The sequence below is a fragment of the Vanacampus margaritifer genome, chromosome 17 (genome assembly GCF_051991255.1).
Source record: "Vanacampus margaritifer isolate UIUO_Vmar chromosome 17, RoL_Vmar_1.0, whole genome shotgun sequence".
Lineage (NCBI taxonomy): Eukaryota > Metazoa > Chordata > Actinopteri > Syngnathiformes > Syngnathidae > Vanacampus > Vanacampus margaritifer.
Window position 1 is genome coordinate 5,669,947 of NC_135448.1, and position 21,415 is coordinate 5,691,361.

At 36.5% G+C, this 21,415-nt stretch overlaps 1 protein-coding gene across 1 annotated transcript in view; it reads right to left on the reverse strand.

Moving 5' to 3' along the window:
* Nucleotides 1-21,415, reverse strand: part of gatad2b (GATA zinc finger domain containing 2B) — a 75,932-nt gene that overhangs the window by 16,467 nt on the left and 38,050 nt on the right. Inside the window, exons 2-6 of the mRNA XM_077548504.1 lie at nucleotides 16,576-16,956; nucleotides 6,675-6,804; nucleotides 5,244-5,375; nucleotides 4,522-4,650; nucleotides 1,091-1,249 (exon numbers count right to left, since the gene is read on the reverse strand). Of these exons, the coding sequence (XP_077404630.1) occupies nucleotides 1,091-1,249; nucleotides 4,522-4,650; nucleotides 5,244-5,375; nucleotides 6,675-6,804; nucleotides 16,576-16,955 (930 nt within the window). The 5' untranslated portion in view covers nucleotide 16,956. The remainder of the gene's footprint in view (nucleotides 1-1,090; nucleotides 1,250-4,521; nucleotides 4,651-5,243; nucleotides 5,376-6,674; nucleotides 6,805-16,575; nucleotides 16,957-21,415) is intronic.

Here is a 21,415-nt window from a genome sequence, read left to right on the forward strand (position 1 = left end):
ACATACTACTGTTAAGACAATTCTTGGGTTGACTTCCCCTTTAATAAATGATTTAATAATTATTTTTAAATTCTTTGTTATTAATTATTTATTAGTTATATTAGTTTTTAAATCTACTGTAATGTGTGCTTGCATTGTTTTTATTGTTGCATGTACTGTGCACTAAGATACATTTTATAAATGTAAAGTGCATTATGAATAAAATGCATCATTATTATTAATTATACTGGTTCATGGTCATTACATATGATGACTTAAATTAATAAATTATACAAGTAACAGTGTTTTATTGAGCAGATTTAGTTATTTCAAATAACACTGTTGTGAACATATGTAATCTGTGACACGTCATATATATTTGACTGTGAAATCGAGGAAAAAACATCTTGTTTGTCCAAACATTTCTCCTGCCTTGTTTCGATTTCTAGTGGGAGGGGCTAACGTGGATTGACGAGAGTAACAAGGACACAGAGGTTTGAAAATAGTGAATAATTAATTATCAAAATAATACTCAATAATTAACAATACATAAATTAATTAATCAATGCATATATAATAAAGTAATTTTTAATTATTGAAAAATATTTAATTAATGTACTAATTTCAACAATGATAAACGAATGGTATTAATTAGTATGTATTTTACTGTAGTATTTATTTATTTATCTTCTAATGTTATACGGTACACATTAATTTTTCATCATGTAGTGCGATGCAAAGAGCAAATAGCATTGGGCAAGATTCTTTAGGGTGCAGCAACATCACCATGTTTATCTGCAGTCATGGTGACTACAGAATTGGAATGTGTGGAAGCCCAGTGTGTTGTATTTGAACCATCCATCCATTTTCCTAACCGCTTGTCCTCACAAGGGTCGCGGGGGTTGCTGGAGCCTATCCCAGCTGGCTTCGGGCAGTAGGCGGGGTACACCCTGAACTGGTTGCAAGCCAATTTTGAACCAAATTGTATGTTTTTTTTTTTTTTGTAATGTAACTTGTAATCTTGAAAATTAGGGTAATGATGGTCTTTGGTCTATATTCCACTTTGTCGAAGAGACTTACTGAATGCACTTTTTTTCCGGGTAAGTCTTACCTGCTGGTAGCTGACTGCGTTGCCCATGCTGGAGCGCCCCATCCCGGGTTTGGAGAGCCGCTGTCCTTGCAATGTGGCAGGATTGGGGGCTATCACTCGCTGGGACATGAGCATGGGTGGCAGGTTTGAATTGGCTCCTGACCTGATGACTGTGTGACCCTGCCGAAAGAGAAAGAGAGAGAGAAAAAAAAAAGTTTTTTGTCTGTAGGACATACTGCGGGACACAATCAAAATCACATAAAATAAAATTGTTGTCATTAATTTTTTTCCATGGTCGTATTGATGGCTAAATAGAATACTGTACTGGAATACTCTTTGGAACTACTTACAAGTTACTAAATGACCAAAACCTGCCCAAAATATTGAATATATCCAAAAACCAAATGATGCCTAGCTCAGAGGTGTCAGAAGTGGCCCATTCAGGGAGTCCAATTTGGCCTGTGAGGACAGAAAAACAAACTGCAGTGTTTCACTAAAATTAACTGTTGTTGCTAATTTTGTCCACGGGAGGGCGCACTGACCACCATTTAAATGACGTTCTGAAATCTGAGCGTTGCTCAGGATTTGATGCAATATTTTTTTGTTAGGAAATTTCAGATTACTCAGCAATAAAATAATAATAAATTAGAATATTTTCAAAATGTACTTGTAATTATTTTCACACACAAAAAAAAACTGGAAATATTTTGACGTGTTGTAATTTATAGTTTATTAGGCCAAGTGGCCCCTGAATTAAAAGGAGTTTGACACCCCTGGTCTAGCTCACTACAGTAAAGAACATTCAGTATAACTAGACAAATTGTAATTTCTGCAGAAATTGCGTGCGAATGCTAAAAAGCTGAATGCTATTGGCTGAATGCTAAGATTTCAATGCATGTGCTTATGAAGTAAATTGAAAGATAAATGATGTGGAAATTACACATTTTTAATTGCAGTTAAATGACAAATGGATATAAAGAAAACTTGAACTGCAATTTGATCTTTCCTGATATGATCGTCAGTTGGTATCAAACCATCAAATGTACTCAAATGTGGTTCAAGCGGGGAAAAGCGTTATCTAATGCTGAAAGCTAACATGCATTTAATCATTTCAGTGAAATTATAATCAGTTTCCTAATCTTATAGTCAATTGGTATACAAGTAAACATTTTCTAACACATTGAATTTTTTTTTTTTTTAGGCTTTTATGCTTTTGCGAATATTTTTCCTTCATTTATTGTTAGTACAAAATTTACAATTGTGTTTTGCACATTAAGTAAAGTAGTGGATGACTAAAATGTACACAAGTCAATTGACCTTAAAAATATGAATTCAAAATATGGTTCAGTACTAATTATTCCATTTTAATAGCCTTTAAAAGGTGAAAGTTCTATATTCTAACATTGGCCAGCAGCCTTGCGTTGGGACCTGCGGGTCATAGCTGAGGGGTTTGTGCAAAAACATGTACATTATTTAACTAAAGCCATTCCTATGCCTTTGAACCAATTCACAAATAAAATAAGGTACAAGCATGTCAGTCAATAATGCTCACTTTTTTTGTTTTTGCAAAAATAGTCATCATGATACTTGCTTGTCTGCAGGAAGTCTGCATTTTTGACTCATCACTTTTTTTTCCATACACTTTGAATACAATTTCAACTTTTGGGCTGCTGGAAGAGGAAAATAGAGACCTTAAGGAGGGTATGTGGAGAAATCTCAAAATGGAAACTTTTGACCACTCAAATCTATTTTTAGCCAGAGTTCGCTATGCCTAGCAGGTCACATAAATAATCGCCTAAGTAATTTTTTCAGGAAACACTAAAAATTAAACCATTTGCATCATAAGGACATGATTTAGACAAAAAAAAAACTGGAAAAAAAATGACAGCCAATTATTTTAACAAGGTGATGATATATCACAATGTCATTCGGGCTAAATCAGAGGTGGAAAAAATCTTGGTTCTCGAGGGCCGGAGTCCTGCAGGTTTTGGAGGTTTCTCACTTCCAACACAAGCTGATTCCAATCAACAGGATCATTATCAGGCTTATGCAGAGCTTGCTGATGGGCTGATTGTATATCAGCTGTGTTGGAGAACATGCAAAACCTGCAGGACTCCGGCCCTCGATGCCCACCTCTGGGCTAAATAATACATTTTTAGGAACAAATGCTACACTGGGCTTTATAGGTCATTCTAAAATTATTTTTAATGTTATGCATCAAAAGTACTTGGTATCAGTGACTACTCAAGAGTTCGGTACTCGGATGTCTGAAAAAAAGTGGTCTCGAACATCTCCAAACAAAAATCAAAAACATTTTCTTTGCAGCTTTCCCTATACAAAATTTTGCATTTTGCTAGCTACAAAAAAACAAAACAAAACAAAAGACAATTTGTGGCACTGGTTAGTAAGAAATCAGCAAAGGTTGTCTTTGTATGACCACAAGGTGTGAAACGTAGCTTCTAGTTTGTGTTATTTTTAAGAACAATGAAACCCTTCATTTTAGAAAATTGAATGACAATTGTACTCATTCTTAAAGCTAAAGATATCGTTAGTCCAGTTTTTTTGTTTACCTTTAAAATTTTACTCATTATGATTCTTCAAGGGGGAAATTTAAATCACACTCTGCTGTAAATTGTTGTGTTTACACTCAAACAAAAAAATTTGCACTTGTGGGGACGGCGGCTTGCTCAAGGGTGAGTAAGTGAGTGAATTAGTGTGTTTGTCATTCATTATTTAATTAAACTGACATAAGCCAATCGGCAGCACTGAGAGTGAATGACTCGACAGAGGAAGGTAATAGTCAAATGTCTGTTGTCGGGTGATACGATATATAAAGAGGCCAGCAGAGGGAAGTCAGGTCTTGATGAAGCAACTAACAAGCCAGCAGTGCATCATAGTAGATACAAAATGAGCTGACAAGACAGCACACACACATGCGCACACACTGAATATTTAATACAATCTCAACATGTAATGGAGGAGCAGAGCTACATATTACAAGAACAAAGGCTTCCAGCAGGAGATGGGCTCATTAGCTCACACACACACACACACACGCACACGCACACGCACACGCACACAGACACGCACACACACACACACACACACGCACACACACACACACACACACACACACACACACACACACACACACACACACACACACACACACACACACACACGCACACGCACACACACACCCCAAAATTCATTATGATCACAAGGTCCAAAGCAGATACACAATTGGATTTCTATCTGCTACCATTATATAAGGCTGTACACATAGTCACCAATTGTACTGTATTTAAATCTAATTCATTGACTTTAAAGTAAAAATATTAGCATATTCATAATGAGGAGGAGTTAAGCATATAAGTTTCAATTCTGCCAAACGTGTCTTTAGATTTGGGTTAGGAATGTCACACAAAAAAACAAAAACAATGTGCACTAACCTGTGCAGTCCGGAGGTTCTGGGGCTCCGGGTTGTGCATGCCTGGCCGTACAGGAAGCTTCCCCAGTCCAGGGGAGCCGTGGATGGAAGGAGGCTGCCCAGAAGAGGCGGCATTCTGGACCACTGAAACCTGCACACAATGATCAGAATGAAACCAATAAAGTCACACAATAACAGTACTTCTTTGACACCAATCACAACTTCCTACTAGCCAGGGATTTGGCGCCATCTTTTGGCGTTACAGAAAAAGCCCCAAAATAATTGAATATGTGACATTTTTGGTTAATAACTGAAGATATATTCTAGACTTTACGGATATGACTGGCTTGATCGGATCCGTTGATGGTTTGCATTTCATTTTCTGATTGGCCATAATGTGTTTAATTTGCACATTGATGAATGACGTCATCGATCAGCTCCGTAAAAAATGAAATAATAATAATAGTTTTTACATTTTGCAGTTGCGTTTAACTTTAAAAAGATCTTTGATTATTGTCACTTATTTATGTATTGAAATAATGTTGAAATATTGAAAAAAACATTTCAATCAATCAATCAATAAAACTAATAACATGCCACTGATGACACAGAATCAAGTGAATGAACATAATTTTCACAAATACTTGAATTTAGAAAAGAAATGCAAATATCCTAATATGGAATGTGATCACTGTCAACTAATTAATGAAAATGATTTGCATATGAAAGATGACCCCCTCTGACCTTCTGCACCACATTCTCCTTCTGCATTTGACTTTGCCGGAGCTTCTTGAGCAGCACCAGGCGAGCCTCCTCCAAACGTAGCTCCTCTCTCAGAGCTTTGATCATCTGCTGCCTCTCTTCGCCGGTCTTACCCTACAACATACACATGCAAGCCATGTGTCACATCATTTCACAGATTCAACGCAAACTGAGCTGTATTTTTTATTTACTATGGACTATATGCCATGGGGGAGGCGGGACTTCCGACTTCCAAGTTTTCACCCATCAACTTTGTTTCCGTTTCCGGTTTGCGACGTGTGGGGCACGTCCCAGTACTTGCGCTTCCGTCTTTGTGCCCCTCGGTTGCGCATTCCCGTCGATAGGTGCGAGGCTGCGAGTGTGTAGTGTCTGTCTCAGTGTCCGAAGCGTTTCAGATAGCCGAGACGCCCTTCTGCCGATTAGCAGGAGCGCGCGGTTCAAGTGTGTAGCATTAGCGTATGTCATTCTGGTTATTCTGTTGTCACTAAGTTAAGTTTAAGCTGTTTAATGACAGTGCAGTTGGAGTTAACTGTAAAACTAAACACACTACATCCACTGTATATTTAAACACAAAAGATGATTTGTTTTTAAAACATTGCTAGCCTAACGCTAATGATAAAAGCAAAGGGAGGGTCCCATTCAAATGCTAACAGGAAGTTAAAATAGATTTAAAGATGAAATCTCAAGGATTGAAAGACTTTCTTTTCTCAAAATGTAAGGATGCAAACATCCAAGGATTTTTAATTTTTTAAAATTTTTGTCTTAACACACATTTCCACATGACATGACAAGAAATACAATCCCTGAGGTCGCAGGTTTGCCCAGTAAATCCCAAGACTTGTGAAAATAACACAAGATAAAAAAAAGAATAAAAGAAAAAGAAAATGTGAATGCTTTACAGCATTTGTAAGCAAGTAAGAATGATTTTATTATTGACACATAAATCTATACAATAACTTTGTATACTTCATGAAATGTTTTGATAAGGACATACTGTGGACTGTGGAAGCAGAGAATCTTAATAGCGAAAGTTTGTGCGTAAGTCACACCCATTGAAAATCAATGGGGGGATAATTTTATGCATTGTATTTATATATATTTTTTAAATTATTTTCCGATTAATCTGTATTTTTTCTTACAAAAATTGGTATCGGCATCGACCTAAAAAAATGCATATCGGTCGGGCCCTATTTACTATGTAAAGTGCAATGCAAGATAATCTATTGACGCAATGCCCTATTAGCACATGAATTATCTTGATTAATCCTGAACAATTAAGGCGGAACTTTTGACAGCCCTCACAATGATGTTAATCAGGGTTAAAACAGATGTGCAACACAAAATGAGTTAATTAGCAAATGACTTTGCTGCACGCCAAGTGTGTTCTGTGCTCGGGGGAGGCAAGCGTTTTACCTTGAACATGTCCAAGTTTGCATGGTTCGGACGCTCTTCAGGGCGAGGTGTTGCTCTGGGACTGGATGCCTCGTTGTCTGACAGAATGATGACGTCTGGGGATGGAGTTCGTCTGTCGTGGTCTGTGTCGCTGAATGAGAGAAAAAAAAAAAAGTTGACTTTGAGTAACAATTCCCCCCCCCTCAATATTGCAATTGTGACTTAACATGATTATTTTTGGAAGGTTCTCTTCCTACCTATTTTTTAGTGATAAATTAATCTATTACATTAAATAATATCAGATTTATCATACAAAAATGTTTTGGTCTTGTAATCTAGGCTTACTCTAAAATAATATAATAATAATAAAAAATAATAATAATTACACTGGGGAACAATTTTTGTTATGTTAAATGTCGATTCCAAAACTGATCTGTTTTTCTCAAACATCAAGTTTTGAGCAATAGGATCAGTTTTCTTAAAAAATAAGAAATAAATGTGTATGAATGTAAAAAAAAAAAAACCCTAAGCTGGAACAGTAAAACAACAACAAAAACCTAGAAAATGCAATTTCTGTTTATTCATGTGAAGGCTATGATGCTGAATGAAAACTGTGGAATGATTTGGGACGATATTGAATGGCATGGAATGCTGCAGAATGACCCGGAAACAGCGGAATAGTTGAAAGTTAGAATGTTTTGAATCTGTGAATAAATAAAGAAATGATAGCAGGGAAACTAAAAAGGGTAGGGTGTGAAGAATCAAGTAGGGAATGGACTAATAATCATTCCTAAAGTGAAATGAAACAGTTGAATGTTTTGAATGTCACTTTGAAATGATATAAATGTGAAATGCTGAATCTGCCATTAGTAATAAATGGGAGAAATTAGGGTACGAAATCGGGAAGTGCGTGAATATTTGGAATCCAAAAAAATGAAACCTAGAATGGCATGAATATTTGGAATATGTTAAAATTGGAATGACAAGAATCGGATGAATTATGTGGAAGTAGATAAGACAGCCTTCACACAACAAAAAAATGCATAAAACAAAATAAAATTTACAGCTAGGATGTTCGATACCATTTTTTTAGAGATAGATACCAGTACGAGTACTCAACTCTTGAGTATAGTCATTTCTGGACTATAAGGCGCATCTGACTATAAGCCGCGCTAGCTAAATTTGTGGAATACTCGAGTTTGTTACACATATAAGCCGCACCCGACTATACAGTAAGCTGCAGGTGTTTTAATGTTACCGCATTGGGTTACCGCTACTTTCTTTTCCATAATGAGGGGACAAATTGTCTCTCTCTCGCTCTGTCTCTCCTATTGTATTTGGGCTCACTTAGTTTGTTTTGCTCTGCCTGACGCTCTAGCGCTTTTATAGTGCGCCCCCTTGTGATCTGATATATAAGCTGCACCTTTGTATTAGTCGCAGGGTCGATGCAAGTGAAAAAAGTAGCAGCTTATAGTCCAGAAATTACTATAGTTACTGATAACAATACCAAGAATTGATACCACTAGTACTTTTGATACACAAAATTTCCCCCCCAAAAAACAAGGACAGATAAATTTAAAGAAACCCGTATATATCTCAATATAGCATTTTTCCTTGAAATTTCATGAATTTTTGATTCTTCTAATTTCTAGATCCCAATCGTAAAACATTCACAAGAGGGCGTCCGCCATTGCAAGTAATGATAGCTTAAAATAAGGCTGGTATCAGCACCGATATCGATACTGGTATTGGTACTCGCCCCTGCTTACAACGATATACAATACACAAACAAGTTGCCACGTAGCTTTAGATAAGTGCAATCAGCTAATAAACCCAACAAACATTTATTTAAAGGTTTCATTTATTCAAAAATAATTTCTGTGCAATATGTTCAGACAACAATAAAGTCAAAAATTAGTCTTAACAAACTGAACATTCATAGTTTTTTCTTAAATGCCACAATTAAGTAGTTGGTAGCTTTTGTAAACATGTTTTGTAACGCACTCATCCAGCATTCTGCCACAAAATTACAACTTAGAAAAACATTTGAATGTTGAATGAACAGAACATAAGAACAACAGCTTTTATTAATCCAAAAGAAAAAATTTGATTTCGCCCATTTTCAACGATTCCGTTTTTAAAATGCTGATGCATTGAATTAATTCGATTCATTGCCCAGCCCTAGTTTGGCCAACATTATCAAACTTCGTTACCTGTTTCCTGAACATGCGTGATGTCATCTTCAGTCAACAGCAAGTGTCAAAATGTGTTTATGAAAATATTAAATGTTTATGAAAAATAATGAAGTGCAATTTCTGCAGAAATTGCGTGGGAATGCTGGAAGCTGAATGCTAATAGCTGAATGCTAAGCTTAATGTTACTGAAGAAAATCGAAAGATACATTATGTGAAAATTACACATTTTTAATTGTAGTTAAATAAATGAATAAAAAGAAAACTTGAGCTGCAATCTGTCTAAGGTTCAAATTCTTGGCGAATGCCACATTTATTTTGAAATGTGTCATCTGATGCTGAAAGCCAACATGCATCTAATCATTTCAGTGAAATCATAATGCATTTCCTGATGTGATAGTCAGTTAGCATGTAACCACTTAGCATAATAATCATGGATATATTTACAATGTACAGTCGGAGGTGGGATTCGAACTCCTGGTTACTGGACAATGCACTTAACCAGCTGTGCCACTGAGCAGTTTCAGCAAACTGATCATTATGATAAGTTGTATGTATGAAAGTGGGCATGGAAAGTAGGGTGTTTCCAGCATTCCCACAATGACAGACAAAATATTATCTTCTTACTGCTAAAAATGACTCAATGAGTCAAGTATCCCCTTTAATCACCATAAAAATCGAACAATTTTTTTTATCAAATTGTCCCCTCAGTGTTATTTACTGCTTGCGGTACTCAAACTGAATTCATATTCAACAACTTTTTTAAAAAAAAAGTTTGTTAGCCATAGAACACAACTGACATGTTCTAGGTCAGAGTTTATCCATTTAAAATTCAGTGGTACTGACACATCAATAACACCACAAATAAAGTACAAGTTAAACCATTTTTGCAAATACAACATGCCTTAAAGGTTGCACAAAAACTTGGAGGTTGAACAATCCAAGAGTTTTAAACGGTGGAGCGAGACTGAATATTTGGAGTATTTTAGATAGCTGCGTGTTTCACAAGTTGACTGGCTCGGGTATTGTTAGCTCTGAGTTTTCTGGTTGGCCAGCAGCCACGGGGATGAGTGAGACTTTAAAAAAACAAAACAAAAAAAAACAGCAAAGTCAAAGGTAACGTTAGCATCCAGCGCTAGCAAATAGCTGCTACCTGGTTATCTGCACGCGCTGTCAGGTAATATCTCAACATCATGCTTATTCCTTTGTGGTAGAAACAAGAAATAAGCAGGGATGTGATTTGACCAAAGTGAAATTATCTGAAAATTTAGCCGGGGGTCTGGGGGCCGCTGGCACCCAGCTAGGTCCAAGGCAGTGCCCTGGTGGGGGGACACGGGGAGCGAAGCTCATGGGTTTTCCGTGTTTTTAAGTACTTTCAATGCACTCACATGACAAAGAAATAGACAAAACAACAGCATAAATTTTCAATGTATATTGAACTATCCCATATAAAATGGCAGTTTTAGTCAACTCAAAATCAGTCACATTCAAAAACATTGGACTGTCTTTGCTTTTAAAAACTATCACTGAGAATATCATCATATCTAACTAATGTGATTACTAAGTTAACACATAAATAATGTTGAAGAGTTCAAATTTCATGAACAAATAATTGGATCATGACCAAATGAAAAGTAACTCATATTAGAGCATACCACAAAAGTCTTTGTTATAGCAGAAGATGTTATCTGTCGGAGTCATGTGCATACACAATGAACTACAACAAAAAAAAAAAAAAAAAAAAAAAAAAAAAATTGGGGGGTGGGGGGGGGGAGATAAAAAAAGCGGAATTCCGCGAATTAGCGGAAAAATCACATCCCTGAATAAGGGGTTAAATCCACTCCGTGAAACTGCAAACCAGATTCAGGAGCGATATAAAATGTAGGACAGAAGCTGTGTGAAAGAGAAAAGCTCACACTCTCCAACATGGGAATTTGGCTAAATGTATCGGATGCCTTTTTTTAACCAGTGTATGGCTGGTGAAAGTGTAAAAACATTACAGATACAGTAGGTCAGTACTGATACCAGGAATCAGTATTGGGCCGATACGCTGCCTTATTTCAAAGTATCGCTACACACAATGGCGGCCATTTTGTGGTCATTATACAATCAGGAACATAGATGCACGTCTGACAGCTATCTATTTAAATTAATTTCATTGTTTGTACTATACAATAAATGCATTTTTTGAACAAATGGAAAAAGGGTATTAGAAAAATGCCATTATTTTTCATGTACTTTTAAGGGAAAATCCTATATTGGGATATATACAGTAGGTCTTTAAAATGATCAGTCATTGTTCCTTTTTATTTTATTTCATGTATAAAAGTAGGGATAGACCGATATGGTTTTTCCAGGGCTGATACCAATAACGATTAGTAGTAGTCAAGGATGATAACCGATATTTGTTGCTGATATTCATTTTCACTAAAAGGGAAAATATTGGCATCAAAATTTGGAAAAAATACAAACTTCAGCTCTTAATTTTTTATTTTATTTTAAAGCATATGTTTGTTGAGCACCTTTTAGGGTTCGTAAAAGTATTGGAGTTAAAAAAATAAAATAAATCTTAGTCAATATCTCATCTTAGTCAAAATCGAATCTAAGTTCCGGGATCTCCCAGAGGCAGTAGCATGTTTTCAAAACTTAAATAAAAACTTAAACAATTGTTTTCTACAGTAAATGAAGTATTCCAAAATTTAAAAATACCTGAAGCATTACATTTTTACTTATCTTAGGTTTAATTTCAAACAAAAAACAGAATGTGCAGAGTGCTCCTAGGGTCAGCAGCATCTACTAAATAATTTTTTTTTAATTAGTTCCCTGAAATTAACACTTTTTTTAAATTTAATTGATGTACTATCAGCCATATGATTCTTCAAAATGGCCGATGCCTATATTTGTCAAAATGCTGAGTATTGGCGCCGATAACCGGTCTATCCCTAAGGAAACGTACTAATGGTATCGATATTTGGTATCGGTGACTACTCAAGAGTTGAGTCCTCATACAGATGAAGAAAAAAAAGTGGTATTGAACATCCCTGAAAAATATGATTTAAAACATTGCCTTAACAGTCAATAAATGCTTTATTACGATAACAGTTAGATTCATGCACTCTAACTGAATTTGCATGTTTTGAAATGTGGATGTCCTCTATTGTTCCCACTGTTTACCGTGTCACATTCCTCTATTGAATTGACTGGCGAGTTTCACTGTGTTGCACTGGTATGATGTCATGCTATTTATGTAACTGATGCAGCTATCACCGCCCAGTCTGCAGCCGTGGCGGATTGCCCCCATTACTTCAATTAAAAGTTGAACTGCAATTGAGAGGTAATAATTCAGACTTAGGGCTCTTCTAACAGACCATAACACTTAACAATCTTAAGCAGCACATTTATCCAACTACTCAGTGGTAACCAAGCTTTAGGATTTCAGCAGTATATGTTGAGACATTCATTGATTAATAGTAATACTTATTTATTTTTATTTTGGAACAAGAACAAAATTTTATTAAACTGATGTGAATAAACACAACACGTTTTGGGGTATTTTACCTAAAATGACTTTACTTTTGCAATCATGAATGACAAATACCTGTCCTCATGCTCTCACATTTTCAACTAAAACTGTGTGAGGGCTACCCTATTTTATAATGTCACAGTAGTTTCTGAGATCCTTAACTCCCTTAATACCTCAAACAAGTACGAAGAGCGTCAGATACATTTTACTTGATAGGTAAAGATTGAAAAATTCACTAACAGTCAGCAGGGTATAAATATGTTGCGAATGGCCGTGACAGCTTGAGCTGTTTTTTTTCCAATTCTGTGAGGCTTAATAGTATATTTTTAACTAGACAAAGTGCAATTTCTGGAGAAATTGTGTGGGAATGCTGAAAATGCGGAACTGTGCCAATGACCAGTATCAGAGAGCTGGCAATGATGATCAGTTGTATGTATGGATTTGAGCGTGGAAAGTGGGACTTAGAAAAGTTTCAATGTCTGTCCTATTGAAAATGAATGGGGAAAAGTTAATATTTAATTAGTAATGGGAAATCAGACAATATATGCCCCGGGAGGCGTGAATTTTTGAAGCAAGGTGTGAATTGGAAGTGTTATCTGGGAATTATTACACGGCAAAAAAAAGTGTGGAGTATTAAAAAAAAAAAAAATCACAATAATGCTTCAGCATTCCAACAATTATTTGCAACAATTTGCACAAGTAATCAAAAGTGGATACTGCAATGTATTTATTTAACATGTACAACGACATGAAACCAACATTTTTGTTGGCCATACAATTGTCAGATCCTCCAATGTAAACCATATTTATTTGTGTACAATTATACAATGAGATGAGCAAACTACTAAAGGAAACGCTCACACACCCACAAAAAAAAAAAGCTCTTGACCTTTAACGCGACTAACCATTTCAGAATCAGAAATGTAAAAGAATGTACTGAGAACTGTGCGGAGCAGCAGACTGGTTAATGTGTCTCTCAGAATCAACAGTCCTGGTCATTACAGCTCATCTTCACACACGGACCATTGGACAGTATATTAGGTAGTTGTCAGCAAGTGACCATGAAGTGGTGGGGAAGGAAGTACACGGTCCACTGATTTAGAAAAGGAGACTTGTAATGCATCTCAACTGTCAAATGACAACTGCTAACATACATTTTCTAAGACTTTACAAATCTATTTAAAAGCAAAGAATGCTCAACTCTTTTCCACTGTCACTTTTTTCCCATTTCTTCAGTTCCTTTCATTTTTAGTTATATTGCTGTAGTTTTATTCTTTTGGTTGTTGTCGCAGTAAAAAAATAAAATGCTACCATAAAGAATACTATAAGGCAGGGGTGTCAAACTCATTTGTGTTGCGGGCCACTTTCCCTTGGGAGGCCGTTATGACAGTGAAATTTCTCATCAATAATATTCCATAATCGCTGGGCGTCAGGCCAGAAACTCAAAACAACAATTTGGCAAATTTAACTTCCCCCCAAATATATACCATTAGCCAGGTGTGGGTGTTTTTTTAAATTTTTTTTTTTTACAAAGTATAGACTAGGGCTGCTCAATTATGAAGAAAATATGAATCACAATTATTTTAACCCATTTGCTCCCAAAAATGTATAAATACGTTCTATTTTAAATATTATCATGCGCCCAAAGACGTATTTATACGTGTTTTATTTAAAAAATGCCAAAGCATACAGAAGGCTTTGATGCAGCTTCTGGGCTGAACAGGTCGCTTAAAGCAATGGTAGCAATGTTTCCCACAGATTTGAAATCTACTTGGGTGGGTGGACTCAGACGGTGTGGATGGTAGGTGGGTTAGACGGAAGGTGTGTCTCAGTCCTGTTACTATGTCTCCTCTAGCCTCACGATCTACAAGTGACGGCGAACTAACTTTACATGCGGGATATCCTGTCGTGACATGTTTTTTTTCTTTTTAAATATATTTTTAATACATTTTCTTGAAAACTTCTTGGGTGGTGGCCAATTTACTTTGGTGGCCCACCCAAGTATTAACATGGTGTGGGAAACACTGGGTAGTTTTACAAAAAAACATTTTAGTAATCAGTCAAAAATCAATTAAAAGAGCTGGGAATGAAGGGGGTTGCTTCAGTGAAAATGGCTGGGAGTGAAAGAGTTAATAATTGAAATCATGATTAGGACGATCATTAATTTTTTGGTACTAAACAAGAAAATGTTTAAACGTAAAAAATATTAAGACAAATACAATTCTTTGAAACGCTATAATTATGCAAGTTCCTTTAGGATAAAACAAAATTAGTTATTTTAACATTTAAAAAAGCTGCAAATGTATAAATTTATATAAACAAATAAAATATTAGCATTAATCTATTCTTTTTTTTAACAATTATGCTGATTTTGTCATTGTTTAGTGTAATATGAGGTATACAGAAGGTGCGAATGTTTGGTGGTGGTCGGAGGTGCCGTAAGCACACACTGGCAGCCACGCTTCCGTCAGCCTGCCCCAGGGCAGCTGTGGCTCCTTAAGTAGCTTACCACCACCACAGTGTGAATGTATGAGTGCATGAATAATGTATCCATTTCATTGTAAAGCGTCTCTGAGTGTCTAGAAAAGCGCTATACAAATCCGATGCATTATTATTATTAATTTTCAGCACTTCAGATCAGTTTATAATACTGTGCAATTAATCGAAATTGTAATTGAATTTCGATTAATTGCACAGTATTTTAAACTGATCTGAAGTGCTGAAAATGGCTTTCGCTCTTTGACGATGCAATGTTTATGGTTGAAAAACTTGATTTTGGAGGTTCAAAGATTCCGCCTGACGACAGCGATATACAGTACACAACAAATAATTGGATGGACTAGTTTTGAAATCAGAGCTCAAGGATAACATGTAGTTCAACTATTGTTCAAGTTATTAAAAAAGGACACGTGACAATCTGAAATTCTTCAGTTTGACAAGCTAGATTGGCTTTCACGGGCCACATAAAATGATGTGGCAAGGCAGATCCGGCCCCTGAGTCTTCAGTTTAGCATTTGTGCTATAAGAGGACCGCTGTTTATGGCAGTGTATGTGCTTCAGAGGTTACAACGTTATGAATTATTCGTGCAGTGGCGTAAGAATACATCATCATACAGCACAAGAAGGGATGCTCAATTACTGTCGAACTGCGTTTATCGTGGGGACAGCATATGGTGAAGTCTTTTTCACACAACTATTTACTGTAATTAGAATTTTTTAATACATTAGTGGCCAGCCAGGAGGAGGGGCCTATATTAGGGTGGAAATATTTTGATTTCCAAAAATGAGGACACTCTGCACACTTCAAAATACCTAAATTTTACTCAAAGTTTACTCAAAGATGCTATACACTATAATTATTTGAACAAATTTGCCTCCCCTGTATGGGTAGAAAATAAAACAAAAAACTCTCGTTTAAAAAGTCTTACTTGACAAACGAATAAATAATGACATAATGTTGTAAGCCCAACTAGCTTAGGTTTTGGTCCGCTGACACAGCTCAAGGCTTTATTTGAACGCTTAGAATGTGATGTATGTAAAACGCTGACCTACCATTTTGTTGTGCAATGGAAACCAGACAATTTTATGAATTTATAAAACCCCCTTGGATGACTGGACAGGATGAAGTGGACATGCCAGGCAAAAGACGACGTTTGGTCACCCTAGCCTATAAGCTTAAAAATATATGAATAAGCGGCGCAGGAAATGAATGGATATATACAAGTTGTATAAAGTATTTATATATCAGTTCCAGTTATATTATTTGTTTGTTTCGCAATAGAGTCTTGAGTTTTGATTTTGACTTATGTGGTCTGCAAAATATGTGTTCTCAAATGACAAAACTGTAAATCTTATTTTTTTATTTATTTTTTAAAATCAATTTAGCTTTGCTTCTAGAAAAGAATATAAAGTTTACTGTTATACATAATGCAAATTTAAGAAAAAAACAACCCTATTCTTTAAAAAAAGAACCCTAACCCTCTATTGTATTAATGTGGGAAAAAAAAAGATGTTCTTTACAAAATTAGAAAGTTGCTCCTCAAATAAAGTCACTGATTTGCAAAACTGCTTCACAAAAATAAAATTAAATAAATAAAGAAATTTTAAAAAAAATCAAGCCATAAACTTTCACATAAATTTGAGTCACAGTATGTCAGTAAACAGACTGCCTGCTGTAGAAAGGACAATAATCAAATGATAACCTTACCATCTCCGTCCTGCACTCATGTCCACCGGCTCATCCAGGATGTTCTCCTTTCCATTCTTACTAGGTCCAACATGGCCGCCATGCCCTCCCAGTCTCAGACTCCCATTTAGCTTCTCCTCATAAGCGGCACCCATTAGGCTCTGATGGTGCAGTGTGCTCACGCCGGGGCCCTTCCCGTCCCCCATAGGCCCCGCGACCTCCAGGGCCGCCAGGTCAGCGAGATCTTTGCGTTTGAGCAGCGCCAACATCTTGAGGCGCTCCATGGCCTCGTGGCCCTCCATTTTCAGGCGCTTAGCCAAGGCCTCCTCTCGCTCGTTGGGCGACTCCAGACCTCGCTTCAACAAGTTCAGCCTTAGCGCCTCCTCAGACATCTGCTCCATCCTGGAGAAAGGACATGACAGGAGGGTTAGAAAATTATGCGATTCGGGGGCCAACTTAAAACAACATGGATGACATTCTCCTTCTTAGGAGTACTTTGCTGTTGGGCTCTACAATCAACCCAAGATGATTAAAAATGCATCAGTGAGTCACACTCACACACTTGGTGACATGTTCCATCACTGAACACACTGTAGTTCATCTCAATTTACACCCACACACACACTGGTTACGTGCCAGAAATACTCGCAAGAGCACCAAACATGGATGAATATGATGATGAAAACAACCCTCCAGAAAAAAAGGTACAATTAACCTCCTGTTTGAACAACAAGTGATTACTCATTTTGGTAAATTACAGACTTTTAAAAGGCCTGTTACATATTGAATAATGTAAAACTGTTCTACTTCCAGTATCACGGAAGTGCAGTAAAAATCACTGCAAAAGGATAATCAGAAAATATGAGCAGCTGATCATTCAGACAGAAGTGGGTTAAATAGAGCGTGCTAATAATAGCTTGGAACTCTGAACTCGACAGTGATGAATATTGGGATTTCCGCTGTGAGGGAAAATGCCCGTATTTGTGATGCTCTACTGATATGTGTAGAAAACATGGCAAATACGGGCAGCGCCATCAAAATGTATTTATGTAACAAACTCTCATGATGTGTCAATAATATTCAAGACAAGTTAAATTAAGAATAACAGTAAGCTGAGTCTTATAAGCGAATAAGGTTGGTCATGTGACTAGTCAGATATGTCAGAGGATGGCATGACAAAGGAAAGTACCTCTCTGCATACTTAAAGTGACTCGTTTTGATTAATTGCGGTGTAACTAGTCATGTGACAACTTTAAACCTGAGCCCTGCGCGGAAGCTAATGTAGTTAACATGTAACTAGCTTCATGTAGCTACGGTATACGTGTAACTAGCTTCACGTAGCTATATATGTAACTAGCTTAGCTATACATGCAACTAGCTTCACGCAGCTATACATGCAACTAGCTTCACCTAGCTATACATGCAACTAGCTTCACCTAGCTATACATGCAACTAGCTTCACCTAGCTATACTGTACATGTAACTAGCTTCTTGCAACTATATCTCAAGTCGTCACAAGATGTTGTGTAATTTGCCATTACACAATGAAGGCCTTCCACATGTTTAGCCTTGACAGACAACTAAGTAAGTACAGGTGCTTTTACACTAGCACACTTTGAAATGTCAATTCAAACATTGGTTCTAGAAACTTCTCCAGTATCAAATGAACTCTGGTGTAAGTTCAACTGCGAGGACAAATCGATCTGACCTCGATCAGCACCAACTTGAACTTTTAGCTCCGCTGCACACAGAGCGACACGGACGAATGCCACTGAACTGTCACATAGTGTGTGGGGTTATGGGACTAGTTTTTATGACTGGTCCGCTGGCCAGTAGTTTTGCTGCGATTAAATGGCAATCAAAAAATTCCATGTTGTGTCATATGAGCTTTCACAACAAAAACAAGCATTTACGGGTATAAACAAACAAATTAATTAGGATTTGGTTCCTGGTTTCATCCATAGCATGTCAGAAATTAAGCAAAAATGTTGATGGTGTTTTCCAAAGCTAATCAGTCTGCTTCCATGAAGCACTACAGAAATTGGAGAACATTTACTGTTGAGAGGCTGAAATTCTGAGGCTTTGGTCACTTTTAAATCAAACAAACAAGGTCTCTTACCGATTACAGTAGTCGGCTGTCCAGAATATTTATGGATTAATTTGATCGTTGATTAGCTGTTGATCAATCAATTAATCGTTGCACCAACTTTATATCAAAATATTTATATATTATATATTTATATATGGAACATAAAGAATTAATATTTTATTTCAGTGCTGTTCAAACATGTAACAGACTGCAACCTGTTTGTTAAATGCAGTGGCTCAGTTATAAGCCTGAATTTTCAGATAAATAAATACATTTTAATACAAATCTTACAGTGTACATGTACAAGTTTACTGATTAGTATTTTCAAAATTTGAGTAAAAAAATAATAATCGCAGTCATCATTTTTTAGATTCGTATCGGGATTAATCGGTATCGAATCGTGACCTATGAATCGTGATACGGTACTAGGCAATTCACACCCCTAATTATATATATATATATATATAAAAGGGTTTTGGTGTATTATTTATCATGTATTCTTTAGTAAAATGAACATATGAACTATTATATTGATGGGCTAGTGATTGAAAATTAAATGCTATGGATGACTACCTATTGGTAGATAAATAGGGAATTATACAATGTATTGTAATTATAAATTAAAATATTGTGACTAGCATATTTTTTTATGTATTGATTGATATGATTATTCTTAAATATTAAGACTTTAATAATGAAATAAATAAATGGGGGTAGGAATAGATAAGTACAGTATATACTTCCTCTTTTTCCTTTTTGAACATGTGTAAGCAGGTATGAAATTGCCTATGCTGTATTGATTACATCTAACACTGCTTTTGCTGTGTGTTTGTTTGTTTGTTAACTTCATATTTTATGGTTCTGTTAACAAGTTATTTTGTTATGCTGTATTCTTATTACTATGCACGTTTGAAATACATTTTGAAAGAAAAACAAACAAACAAATGCGTTCAAGATTTCTGACCAAAAATCTTCATATGTGTGGAGAAACTGTGCAGTGAAGGGAATGCAGCCAATCAAACAAGCGTCCTGACAGATGAACTCGGAAGCAGCAGCATATAACAAAATATGTCAATTTTCGACTTTTCTTGACGACCTTGCCAATTTTCAACACTGCCGCCTCCAGTCATTTTTGGACACACTTGGGTAACATTCGTGTTTCACGTGCAACTTCTTCATAGATTGCCAAGGTAACAGATTGTATCTCAGTATCAGCAGATCCTCAAAATGAAGTGACTTGGACTCAGGTGAAAAATAATGTGATCGTGCCATCCTTGGTACCTAAAGAAATACGCGAGTGCAGTCAATGGGGCAATCACTGTTTAACATGCCATCCAGGGCTGGGGGAAAAAAAGTTAAGCTAAGCCAACAAGAAAAATGGATCGACATATATTTCTGCCTGGGAACTAAAGCCATATTTGCAGCACCTAGAATCAATGTTTTGCCACTTTTGTGTTTCTGCACTAACATTTGTTTGTAAAAAAATGAACTTTTCCGGCAGCACATGTCCATGGAGATGAAGAGGCCAAGTGTTTGGGGTCATTTTAAACTAGAAAAGGTCAAAAATAAAGTTAGATTTCTTGTTTCTAGCATGCCGTTAGAGATAACAAAAAACACAGCTTTTGTGTTTGTAAGTGATTTAACACGGAACAAGCTTAAGCCTCATCACAATGCGTCCATCACTACTTTACAGTAGCCAAGCGTCTTCCACTGAATTGTCGTGACTGGTTACATTTGTCTTGGTGCATGTTAAAGCTTCTCCAGCTAACTTAGCTTTTAGCGTAGCGATTATGTGATCTGAAAGCAGCACCATGTAGAAGATACATTTCACTGAATTGGGGCAGAAATCTCATAGGTCACAATAGGGTAAATTTCATATTTTTGAAAAATCTAAACTTTTGGTCAGTCCACATTTGTGTGTCATTTAAAAAAAAAATTAATTATTGAATAATCTTAAGAGCTGAAAATGACTTGCTCTCTTTGTTGCAACGTTAATGGTTAAACAAACATGCCGTTTTGGAGGTGAATAGTGACAATTTTTGGCCAACAAGAGTTTGGCCCGATGCCAGCAATTTGCTCAAGACACCCCCCTATATTGAAGATGGCTATTAACCTGCTTCTCGGGAATGGGTTAAATGCAGAGAACAAACTTCCCTGCGCACATGACAAATAAAATATCTTTAAAAAGAGAATAACTTGCTCAAGACATCGCCAAAACGTGCACTTGGCTAATTCGTGGCGTACTATTCCAAAGTTATCAACAAAGGCCGGTTTGGTTAGATGGTTGTTGCAAGCATTTAGCACCGGGTCCAGCGAGTTAGCTGCTAACGCGGCTAGTCACACTAGCAACTAGAGCTATTTATAATTGTTATTTAACCAAGCAAAAATAATTTTATTTTAATCCGAATGTGTGATTATGCGATAGAATTTTCAATAGGACCTCCGAACACCCAAATAGTCGATAGCGTCAGCCCAATTAAAGATTAAGCCAGGCTTAAAGAAATCAAAGACAAAATAAGAGAGCAACAAAGCAAGGCGCTCTGGATTCACTCTCCACTAGATTGCGGCCTAAAGAACAGCAACATGACATCAGATATGGGAAGATAAGCTGTAGTACATCCACAAACACCTCAGCTACGGCTAACTTTGCTGGGCAACATTACTCTGCTCAATATGAATCTGGCATTAGAGCAAGAGTTAGGGTTACGACATATCCCTACCATATTCACTACAATATCCTATCATTCACATTCAAGTGCTCAGACACTGGTG